This window comes from Anolis carolinensis, unplaced genomic scaffold (genome assembly GCF_035594765.1).
Source record: "Anolis carolinensis isolate JA03-04 unplaced genomic scaffold, rAnoCar3.1.pri scaffold_11, whole genome shotgun sequence".
Taxonomy (NCBI): domain Eukaryota; kingdom Metazoa; phylum Chordata; class Lepidosauria; order Squamata; family Dactyloidae; genus Anolis; species Anolis carolinensis.
The window spans coordinates 6,752,743-6,765,667 of NW_026943822.1; the positions used below are offsets into that span (position 1 = coordinate 6,752,743).

Consider the following 12,925-nt stretch of genomic DNA (forward strand, 5'->3'; position numbering starts at 1 on the left):
AGGTAAAGAGATCTGACCAAAGCAGAAGACAAAGGCACCAGGACTTCCCTCGATCTAGACACCAAACTCCTTTGGATGCAGCCCAAAATCCCATTGGCTTTTTGAGCTGCTGCATCACACTCCTGGCTCATGTTCAACTTGTTGTCTATGAAGATGTTTGTCTCTTAAGTGATCCGAGGTCAATGGTGGAGCAAAAGGAATGGCATGAATCATATATGAAGTGGACATACACTAAATCAGATTCATGTATTAGTGAAGAACTGTATTTTCCAACGGGGAGTCTCGGGATGAAGTTTTTCCCAGTGCAGCCAGGAACCTCCAGCCATAGACAAGAAGCAGAAGGAACCAGGAAACCTTCTGCAGGGATCTGTTGTTCTGATCTCAACCTCACAATTCACCTGTTCTGGTGAAGGCACTGGGCCTCCTGGCACTTTTCCTCCTTCTCCTCTTCCTCTGTGGCAAATGGTTCCACCAGCTGCTCTGAAGTCTTGTCTATCTTCAGGGTCTCCAGTGTTTTGGAAGCCTCCGAGCTGCACACGAAGCCTTGAGGTCCGCTCTGACAGCACTCCGGCAAGTCCTTCCCTTTAGGAACGGTGGCTCCACAGAGCTATTTGAAAGCAGAAAAAGAATCTCAGTCTGAAAAGTGGCAGACTTGACATTTCTTTTCCTCTGAAAGGGAATTGAAATCCTTTGCAGTCAGTTGGAGCTCAAGGTTTGGCACAGCCCTGCTTTCATGCCAATTGAAAGACAATTGTGATCCCAACCAGCTTCCCAATCTAGATGATGGATTGGGACCAAACTTGGCACACAGAGCCCCTATGATCAACAGAACATACTGCAGAAGTTTGGGGGAAAGGGAGTTATAGTTTACCTGCATCCAGAGAAGCAGCGACCCCCACCAACAATGGACCTGGACCAAACTTGGCATAGAGAAACCCCATGACCAACATAACATACTGCAGGGGTATTTCGGAATTGGCCTTGATTTTGGGAGTTGTAGTTCACCTGCATCCAAAGAACACTGAACCCAGTCAATGACTTATCTGGACCAAACTTGGCACACAGACTCAACATGGCCTAGTGTGAATACTGACAGATGTTTCAGGAAGGTTGCCCTGGGAATCTGGGAGCTGTAGTACTTCACCCCCATCGAGAGAGCACTGCAGCCAGATGATGACCAGCCACCAACAGATCTGGACCAAACTTGGTGCACAGACCCAAAATTGCCAACTTTGAATGCCAGCAGCATTTGGGGAGGATTGACCCACGATTCTGGAAATTGTAGTTCACCCAGACCAACTTGAGAATACCTAACATTCAAAAACAGTGTTTTTTTCAAATAACCCAGGTATTGACAGGTCCCCAAGCTAGTTTTTATAATAAAAGGACACTAGTCAGATTATGACTGTGATTCTTGTCAAACACATATAAGCCTTCAAACATTCTGGTGGCACAGTGCGTTAAAGCACTGAGCTGCTGAACTTGTGGACCAAAAGGTCCCAGATTCAAATCCCGGGAGCGGAATGAGCGCCCGCTGTTACCCCAGCTCCTGCCAACCTAGCAGTTCGAAAACATGCAAAATGTCAGTAGATTAATAGGTTCAGTTCCAGCGGGAAGATAACGGCGCTCCATGCAGTCATGCCAGCCACATGACCTTGGAGATGTCTATGAACAATGCCGGCTCTTCGGCTTAGAAATGGAGATGAGCACCAACCCCCAGAGTCGGTCACAACTGGACTTAACGTCAGGGAAAACCTTTACCTTTACTTTACAGATTTCCTAATGCATAATTTCTGCTTTCTACATGCCGCAAAATAATTATATCAAGCCAGGAATTTAGCAGCAAATGTCTAGGACTCACTAAACGGAATCTGTATGAATCTTACATTCAGATGCTATGACTTGTCACAAGTGAAATATGAGGGCTATCCACAAAGTAGGTTACGTTTTGGAATTAAAAATGAACAAAGTATAGGAGAAAACATTTAACATATGCAGTTGAAAGCCACACCCAAATACCACTTCTCACGTAGTCGCCAATCAAATCTAGGAACTTATCATAGCGATGAATGAGCTTTGCAACTTCTTCCCCACTAAATTCTGCCGCTTGTGTCCTCAACCACTTGTTTCCAACAATGGGGGCGTGGCTGGCAACACAGCGTTACGCTGTGCAGCTGCAGGAAGAGGAGACCGGCTGGTTGAGGATGCAAGGGGCAGAATTTAGTGGGGAAGGAGTTGCAAAGCTCATTCATTGATATGGTAGGTGCCTAGATTTGAATGGCAGCTACGTGAGATGTGGCTTTCAACTGCATATGGTAAATGTTTTCTCCTATACTTTGTTCATTTTTAATTCCAAAACGTAACCTACTTTGCGGATAACCCTCGTAGTACACAATGCATCTATCTAAAGAGCCCCTCACTCCAAAATACATTTAATTTGAGAATTTAGGATTTACCCAGTTGTCATACCTTGGCACACAGAACATAATTTCTAAAGGGATACATAACACTCTGCCATTTCCCGTTCACCTGAACTACTGAACGGTTTGGGGAAAGAAGGAATAAGGATGCCAGGCACGGGAAAAGGCAGCCTTGAAAAGAAAACAAAAGACAATGCACAAACCTTGCTGTGGTTGTTACGTGCAAACCTGAGCCACGGATGGGAGCGAGCGGCATCCACGGGGGCCGTGTGTGGCCTTTGGCCCAGCTGCACCAGGCAAACACTCTGGAGCAATCCGGGCAGATCCTCCTCCCGTGGCATCTCCATCCGCAGGCACTTGTGTAGCTCACAAATGATGCCTTGCTGCTCCTGCAACTTAGCACTCTGGGGAGGAAACGTCAAAAAGTCAAAATAAATGTGAACGTCGAAGCCTGGCCTTCTCATAAATGTATTTCTGGGTTGCTGTGAGTTTTCCAAACTGCCTGGTTGTGTCCCAGCGGTAACATTTTCTCCTGGCGTTTCGCCCACATCTATGGCAGGCCTTCTCAGAGGTTGTGAGGTCTGTTGGAAACTACGTAGATATAAAGTTGTCCTATTACTAGCTAATATACAGAATAAAACAATGAAAGTAGACTAAATACAGTAGAGTCTCACTTATCCAACGTTCTGGATTATCCAACACATTTTTGTAGTCAATGTTTTCAATATACAGTAGAGTCTCACTTAGCCAACATAAATGGGCCGGCAGAATGTTGGATAAGCAAATATGTTGGATAATAAGGAGGCATTAAGGAAAAGCCTATTAAACATCAAATTAGGTTATGATTTTACAAATGAAGCACCAAAACATCATGTTAGACAACAAATTTGGCAGAAAAAGTAGTTCAATACGCAGTAATGCTATGTAGTAATTACTGTATTTATGAATTTAGCACCAAAAATCACGATATATTGAAAACATTGACTACAAAAATGCGTTGGATAATCCAGAACGTTGGATAAGCGAGTGTTGGATGAGACTCTACTGTATCATGATATTTTGGTGCTAAATTCGTAAATACAGTAATTACAACATAACATTACTGCGTATTGAACTACTTTTTGTGTCAAATTTGTTGCATAACATGATGTTTTGGTGCTTAATGTGTAAAATCATAACCTATTTTGATGTTTAATAGGCTTTTTCTTAATCTCTACTTATTATCCAACATATTCCCTTATCCAACGTTCTGCCGGCCCGTTTATGTTGGATAAGTGAGACACTACCGTATAATCATCCCAGACGCATGAAAAATTGGACAAATGAAGACTGTTTACAACATAACATAAAACATTATATTCATGCTTATACGTTTTCCACAATGACAGATAAGTATATTCAATGACTGAGTTCAATATTTAAATTTCAGTATGTCCCACGCAGATAAAGGTCTTAGGAATGCATGGACAATAAAAATAAAACAAATGATAATTTCTTTGGTTTTTTTGGCTTGCCATAATTATGTGCTAGTAAATATGTTAGCCTATCCTTTTGCCTCAAATAGACAAGAATTCTTTCTTCCAACCTGGCCTATTCCACAGATACATAAACCCCATTTTCCCAGTTTCCAACAGACCTCCCACCTCTGAGGATGCCTGTCATAGATGCGGGCGAAACATCAGGAGAGAATGCTTCTGGAACATGGCTATGCAGCCCAGAAAACAAACACAACCCAGTGATTCTGGCCATGGAAGCCTTCGACAACACATTTAAACTTATTACTGATTCTGGTGGTGCCCATCCCAGTAAGAAATTGGGCAAGAACATACCGTATATTCTCAAGTATAAGCTGACCCGAATATAAGCTGAGGCACCTAATTTTACCACAAAAACTGAGAAAACGTATTGACTTGAGTATAAGATGAGGGTGGGAAATACAGCAATAATATATAATAATGATAACATATTGTATATACATATAATATTCATTATATTATATTGTAATACGATATAATACTAATAATACAATATAATAATATTACTTATATATTATATTTTACATGTAATATTACTAATAATATTACAATATATTGATACAGTACAATATAGTAATTTATTACCAGTATTGTACTATGCTAATATAATATTGTATGTAAATTTAATTTGTAAGCCGCTCTGAGTCCCCTTTGGGGTGAGAAGAGCGGCATATAAATGTAGCAAATAAATAAATAAATACAGTAGAGTCTCACTTATCCAACATAAACGGGCCGGCAGAACGTTGGATAAGCGAATATGTTGGATAATAAGGAGAGATTAAGAAGAAGCCTATCAAACATCAAATTAGGTTATGATTTTACAAATTCAGCACCAAAACATCATGTTATACAACAAATTTGGCAGAAAAAGTAGTTCAATATGCAGTAATGCTACGTAGTATTTACTGTATTTATGAATTTAGCACCAAAATATCACGATGTATTGAAAACATTGACTACAAAAATGCGTTGGATAATCCAGAACGTTGGATAAGCGAATGTTGGATAAGTGAGACTCTACTGTAATCAATTTCAAAAATAAAAATAGATATTAATAACATTGCATTATTTGAGGCATCTGTAGGTTAAATGTTTTTGAATATTTATATAAAACTGTAATTTAAGATAATAATAAGACTTTAATAAGACTGTCCAAGTCTGAATATCTATATACTCAACTATAAGCCTACCTTGATAGAAGCCGGCCAGGACCTTCACTTGAGTATAAGCTGAGGGGAGCTTTTTCAGCCCTAAAAAAGGGCTGAAAAACTAGGCTTATACTCAAGTATATACAGTAGTTTCACCATATGGTTAGAACACATTATGAACCATGAAGGGAGGCAAATTTTCACTCCTGATGTAACAGAGGAACCAATGGGAGGCAATAGGTTCTAACTGAAAGTACGAATGGCCTCTTCTTTGAAGATCACTTGCCGGTCTGGGAAATGGAAACAGTCTGCCCAGATGCCCAGCTGATACCTGTAGTTTGTACTGTTCCATGGCATCTTCAAGAGCAGCCAGGAAATCCCGGTTCTCTTCCTCTAAACGCTCCACTTGCTTCTCCAACCACAGCACATGCTCTTCTTGTATTGACACGCTGTCTTTCAAGCGATCTCCCTGCTCCTGCTAAAAAGAAGGGAGAAGGTGAGCTTCTTCCAAATGCAATGTGTGTCTTACTACCATAGCCATGGGCATGACACTTTGCAAAGCTACGACCTGATTAATTCCATGCTCAGCGGAGACCAACTATGGCTGTGGTGTGCCTCCAAATAAATCCTGACCTATGACAACCCATGGGACTATGTGTTTTCGAAGGCTTTCATGGCCTGAATCACAGGGTTGTTGTATGTTTTCCAGGCTGTGTGGCCATGTTCCAGAAGTATTCTCTCCTGACGTTTCGCCCACATCTATGGCAGGCATCCTCAGAGGTTGTGAGGTATATAAGCAAAGAAGATTTATATATCTGTGGAAGGTCCAGGATGGGGGAAAAGAACTCTTGTCTGTTGGAGGCCAGTGTGAATGTTGTAGTTAATCACCTTTGTTAGCATTAAATGGCCTTCCCAGCCTCACATCCTGGCCTGGGGGAATCCTTTGTTCAGAGTCATTATTATTACAGTAGAGTCTCACTTATCCAACACTCGCTTATCCAACGTTCTGGATTATCCAACGCATTTTTGTAGTCAATGATTTCAATATATCGTGATATTTTGGTGCTAAATTCGTAAATACAGTAATTACAACATAACATTACTGCATACTGAACTACTTTTTCTGTCAAATTTGGTGTATAACATGATGTTTTGGTGCTGAATTTGTAAAATCATAACCTAATTTGATGTTTAATAGACTTTTCCTTAATGCCTCCTTATTATCCAACATATTTGCTTATCCAACGTTCTGCCAGCCTGTTTATGTTGGATAAGTGAGACTCTACTGTATTATTATTATTATTATTATTTGCAGTATTTATATTCCGCCCTTCTCACCCCGAAGGGGACTCAGGGCGGATCACATTATACACACATAGGGCAAACATTCAGTGCCCATAAACAAATCAAACAGAGACCGAGACAGACAGACGCAGAAGCAATTTAACCTTCTCCTGAGGGGATGTTCGAGTCTGGCCACAGGGGGGAGCAGCTGCTTCATCATCCACTCTGACGGCACTTCCTCATTCCAAGTCGTAAATTAGTTAAACTTGCCTTCCCACTTTTTTATAAGTGGTACCTTATTTCCTACTTGATAGATGCAACTATCTTTCGGGTTGCTAGGTCAGCAACGAGCAGGGGCTATTTTTTTTATTTTTAATGAAAGTGAGTGTTGGATAAGTGAGCCTCTACTGTAATAGAATATAGTTTATGTACATATAATTTGTAAGCTGCTCTGAGTCCCCTTCAGGGTGAGAAGGGCGGGATATAAATGTAGTAAATAAATAAAACTCCCCAAGAGAAGGGATCCTTTCCTAGCACCTGAGCCTTGGTCAACTTGGAACTCAGCATCTTGTGCTTCTGATCTTCTGTTGAAGTGCTTTCAATGCCGCTGTCTAAGCCAGAAGCTGAGCTTAGCTCGCTCCTCTCGCTCTCCACGCCACACATCCACTCCTTCATCCGCAGGATCTGATCCACAGTCAGATTGCCTTCCCCTTGTAATTCCATCAAGAGCTGGTATGCGGCATCCGTACAAGCCCGATAGCGGCTGCATTCAGCATGCAGGCGAGCGGCACGGTCTTGCGAGCCGTGCTTCACAGCGGCGTCAGCTCGGTTGATGATCCGAGTCTCGGAACGGTGCCGCTGCTCCAGGGCCCTTTGCAGGCTCTTGATCCGCAGCTGCAGCTCCTCCACCTGCTCCGCCTCCTTCCGACAATTCACCGTTGCCCTGTTCTTGATGTTCTGAGCACGGCTGGCATAATTCAGCGTGTTCAAGCTCTCATCGAAGTCACACGAAGAAGGGCTGATGCAGGCGATCATTACCGTCTTGGCATTCCCACCGAGAGAATCTTTCAGGATCCTACGATATACAGACATGAAGGAATCAGTACACCAGCAGGGCTGAAGGGGCACAAATAGTAACAAAACAATACAATGGTCCACTGGATACTTAAGACACATTCTTGGCTATAGGAGAGATGTATATGCAATAAAAAAGTGCCAAATATTAGGTCAGGCCCTATTGCAGAAAACCTACACCAGGAGTCCCCAAACTAAGGCCCGGGGGCCGGATGCGGCCCTCCAAGGTCATTTACCTGGCCCCCGCCCTCATTTATGATATAATATTTTTATATCCGTTTTAATCTATATATATAAGAGTGATGGCATCACGGCGACCCACAAAACAACAAAACTACAGGCCCCACAACCTCGAAATTTGACAACACAACCCATCATCCACGGCTCTAGGTTGATACAACAAAAAGAAAAGAAAAATAAAGTTCTAATTAGAGGGAGAGGAATAATTGCTTTTATCCAATTGCTGCCAGTTAGAAGGCTAAGCTCCTCCAACTTGGTCTCCTAGCAACCCAATAAAATAATAAAAAACACTAAAAAATAATTAAAAACACTAAAAGATTAATACAATAAAATACTATAATAACAGAAAATAACTAAAAATAATAGAAAATAATAAAATATAATAAATAAAAAGATAACTTACAATAAAATTAATTAAAAAATACAAATAACGTCAAATAAAAATTACACAACAATTTTTAACCAATACCACCACCACTTTGCCACAGCAACGCTTGGCCGGGCACAGCTAGTAATATAATATATTGTATATACATATTATATTGATAATAATATTATTTTATACAATATAATACTAATAATAATACCATATAATATTAATTATATGTTATATATTACATATAATATTACAGTATAGTGATATAGTTCAGTATAGTAATATATAATGCTAATATTGTGCTATGCTAATCTATATATATAAAAGAGTGATGGCATCACGGCGACTCACAAAACAACAAAAGTACAGGCCCCGCAACCTCGAAATTTGACAACACAACCCATCATCCATGCCTCCAGGTTGATACAACAAAAAGAATAGAAAAATAAAGTCCTAATTAGAGGGAGAGCAATAATTTTTTTTATCCAATTGCTGCCAGTTTAGAGGGCTAATCTCTGCCCACTTTGTTGCCTAGCAACCAGCCAAGGGACAGCCAGGGTTTAGTTAGGGGACAGGCAGATTTAGGCCTCACTTAGGCTTCTTCCACAGATTATCTAATTTGCACTGGATTATATGGCAGTGTAGATTCAAGGCCCTTCCACACAGCTATATAACCCATTTATAATCTTACATTATCTGCTTTGCACTGGATTATCTTGACTCCACACTGCCATATAATCCACTTCAGTGTGCATTTTATCCAGCTGTGAAGAAGGGGCCTCATATAATCCACTTTTAAGCAGATAATATAAGATTATCAATATACAGTAGAGTCTCACTTATCCAACATAAACAGGCCGGCAGGATAAGTGAATATGTTGAATAATAAGAAGGGATTCAGGAAAAGCCGATTAAACATCAAATTAGGTAATCGTTATACAAATTAAGCACCAAAACTTACAGTTGTAACAACACAACCACACCACAAAACTACAATCCAGACCCACAAAACTCACAACAACGCATTGTGACTATAACAAATACAACATTTGACAACACAACTCATCCACCTCCCCAATTCACACTTGGCCTCCAAAAAAACAATTACAATAATAACAATGACAACAACAACAACAATAAGAATCAACACCATCACAGGCAAGAAACAGCCAGGCACTGAGGCTGAGAGGCCAGTCAGTGCTACACTGGGCCTCCAAAAAACAATACAGTAGCATCTAACTTATCCAGCCTTCATGACCACTACAACAACAATAATAATAAACACCTACACAGGCAAAACAAAAAAAAGACTATTGTACCACAATAAAAATATAAACCGCACTCAGCAGAATCAGACATTACAACTAACAACAAACCAAAGACAACAGGGATCTCAAGCAATTATCAATCAACACAAAAATTGAAGAAGGAAACAGACTTCAAATACTACTACTAATGTGAGTATAAAGAAGGTGGAGGTCACAGCATCAATACAACCTAATGTAGACTGAACAACAACACCAGACTAAGCCACAGCAACGCGTGGCCGGGCACAGCTAGTAATATAATATACTGTATGTACATACAGCTGCTCTGAGTTCCCTTCGGGGTGAAAAGGGTGGGATATAAATGTAGTAAATAAATGTAGTAAATGAATAAATAAATAATTTTGGATTTAAGCTCACCCAAAGTCTGAAATGACTTGAAGACAGACATCAACAATCCTAATTAACCTGACTATCTCATTGGCCAGAAGCAGGACCACACTTCCTATTGAAATCCTGATAGGTTTATGTTGGTTAAAATTATTTTCATTTTTAAATATTGTATTGTTCTTTCATTGTTATTGTTGTTGTTTTGCACTACTAATAAGATATGTGCAGTGTGCATAGAATTTTTTTTTCCCAAGTGATAATTCGGCCCCTCCACAGTCTGAAGGATTGTGGACCGGCCCTCTGCTTTAAAAGTTTGAGGACCCCTGATTTAAGCGTTTGTTTGAAGATTTAAGCCCAAATAAAGAACTTTGTTGAACTTATTTGGAGCCTCATTAGAACTTTGTGCTGGGAAATCTGTGGGACCCTTCAGCTGAGGCACCCCGGGACCCTTCAGCTGAGGCACCCCGGTGTCCTGTAAACAGACATTATTACTGGCCCAGCGTGTGACAGCACAGGGACCAACAACTCTAACTGGCCAAAGAACACAGCAAAAATGTGAACAAAGACTGCTCCCGCTTAGGAATTGCGTTCTAATTCCAGATGCTATGGGCAACAAAAAGGACTAACCTGGTGATTTTGGAATCCCTGTAAGGAATGTGGCTGCCTTTCCGGCGAGGGTCACCCAACGCACTGATGACGTTGCCCAAAGCCAACAGGCCACTGTTGATCTGGATGCTCTCCTTGAGTCTCTCCCCCGTGTTCCCCGTCTTCACCACCCGTTCAGAGCCGGCCAGGTCAACAAAGTGGAATTTGGAAGCCAGAACCTGGCCCGAGGCTGGAACCAAGACCTTTTCCTGAAGGCTGAGGCGCCCGGCATTGCGCCGTTGCTCCATCGTCACCGTGAAGATGGAATGCGAGCGACTTGACTTCTGGTTGATGTGGGTGGCCCCCGTGTGCTTGGCCATGTTCCCCATTTCCAGCAGGCTCAGGACTTCATCCAGGCCTTCCACTTCGGCCTCCTTCACGCCGTGCAGCACTGCAACCAAAACGCAGAGATTGCTAAGGAATGGTCTGGACTCAGAATCCTCATACTAAGATTGTTCATCAACTGCAACATTTTATTACATGTACCACCAAAGGTGTCATTTATGTCATCACCTGTCCCTGTTCCTTGATGTACCCTGTTTCCCCAAAAATAAGACATTCCCGGAAAATAAGACCTAGTAGAAGTTTTGCTGAATCTATATATATAAAAGGGTAATAAAATTTCGGCCTAGGACAAAACAACAAAACTACACATCCCAGAAACACTAAACTTGCCAGCACAACCCCTCATCCATCCATGCCTCTACGTTCATACAACAAAAAGAAAAGAAAAATAAAGTCCTAATTAGAGGGAGATGAATAATTGTTTTTATCCAATTGCTGCCAGTTAGAAGGCTAAACTCCGCCCACTTGGTCTCCTAGCAACCCACTCAGCCCAGGGGACAGGCCAAGTTAGGCCTCACTTAGGCTTCTTCTACACTACCTATAAAATACAGATTATCTGATTTGGATTATATGGCAGTGTAGACTCAAGGCCCTTCCACACAGCTATATAACCCATTTATAATGGACTTAATGTCAGGGGAAAACCTTTGCCCTTTACCTTAACTACCACCAATTCCTCAATACTTTATTTCCCATACCACCAGACTTCGCCACAGCAACGCGTGGCTGGGCACAGCTAGTTGCTAAATATAAAGCCTCCCCCGAAAGTAAGACCTAGCAAAGTTTTTGTTTGGAAGCATCCCCAGAGCCTGCCAAACAGAACACCAGAGCATGCAGGATTGGTAAATGTACATACCCGTTGTACATGGAAATAATGGTAATAACAAGAAATTCTTGATAGGATTCACAGTTTGTCTGGTTATGCTGGTTTGTGATGACAACTACTGTACAGTATATAATAAATGTTCATTTTTTTTTTAGTTCAACAATAAATGTGAATTCTTCTTCATGGAAAAATAAGACATCCCCTGAAAATAAGACCTAGTGCATCTTTGGGAGCAAAAATTGATATAAGACACTGTCTTATTTTCAGGGAAACACGGTAGGTCGGCCAGACCAGTCAGCAAATTAAACTCCGCGTAATAGAACACAAGAGAAAAATCAGGAATCAGGCCACTGACTCAAGCCTGTATAAACATTTAAATGTCAAGAACCATAGTCCTGAATCATTTAGGGTCCTAGTCTTAGAGGCAGTTACGTCCCCTTCAAACATAGATTTATGCACTAAATTACAACAACAAGAAGCCTTCTGGATTTTTACCCTCAAAACTGTTCATCCTAAGGGTCTCAATGATTCTATATTATTTCAATGTTTTCTGTGAGCTGATGTATGCCTTTGGTTAATTTATTTATTTATTTGTTTATTTACTACATTTATATGCCACCCTTCTCACTCCAAAGGGGACTCAGAGCGGCTTAAAAATTTCATTCACATACAATACATTATATTATTAGCATAGTACAATACTAGCATTAAATTACTATATTGTACTATATCATTACATTGTAATATTATTAGTAATATTACATTTAATATATAATATATAATTAATATTATTAAATTGTATTATTATCAGTATCATATTGTAATACATTATACAGTAGAGTCTCACTTATCCAACACTCGCTTATCCAACATTCTGGATTATACAATGCATTTTTGTAGTCAATGTTTTCAATACATTGCGATGTTTTGGTGCTAAATTCGTAAATACAGTAATTACTTCATAATGTTACCGTGTATTGAACTGCTTTTTCTGTCTGTTTGTTGTAAAACATGATGTTTTGGTGCTTAATTTGTAAAATCATAACCTAATTTGATGTTTAATAGGCTTTTCCTTAATCCCTCCTTATTATCCAACATATTCGCTTATCCAACATTCTGCCGGCCCGTTTATGTTGGATAAGTGAGACTCTACTGTATTATCAATATTATATGTATATACAATATATTATATTATTATATATTATTATAAAGTAAGTTTCTATATTATATACTATGTATGTATGTATGTATGTATGTATGTGTGTGTGTATGTGTGTGTGTGTATGTATGTATATATATAGATATTAGCATAGTAACAATAAGCTCAAATAGGTTCTCTTTTTATGAGACACACCTATATCCATACTGGGCCCCTTT

The 12,925-nt window shown here is 40.2% G+C and overlaps 1 protein-coding gene across 2 annotated transcripts in view; it reads right to left on the minus strand.

The window, feature by feature from the left end:
* The window catches only part of kif7 (kinesin family member 7), a 41,332-nt gene that overhangs the window by 16,164 nt on the left and 12,243 nt on the right, over window positions 1-12,925 (minus strand). Inside the window, exons 4-8 of one of the 2 annotated variants that reach the window (XM_062962929.1) lie at window positions 10,360-10,768; window positions 6,925-7,462; window positions 5,435-5,578; window positions 2,624-2,824; window positions 399-607 (exon numbers count right to left, since the gene is read on the minus strand). In XM_062962929.1, the coding sequence (XP_062818999.1) occupies window positions 399-607; window positions 2,624-2,824; window positions 5,435-5,578; window positions 6,925-7,462; window positions 10,360-10,768 (1,501 nt within the window). Of the gene's footprint in view, window positions 1-398; window positions 608-2,623; window positions 2,825-5,434; window positions 5,582-6,924; window positions 7,463-10,359; window positions 10,769-12,925 lie in introns of both variants that reach the window. The other variant, XM_062962928.1, reaches the window with a different exon arrangement.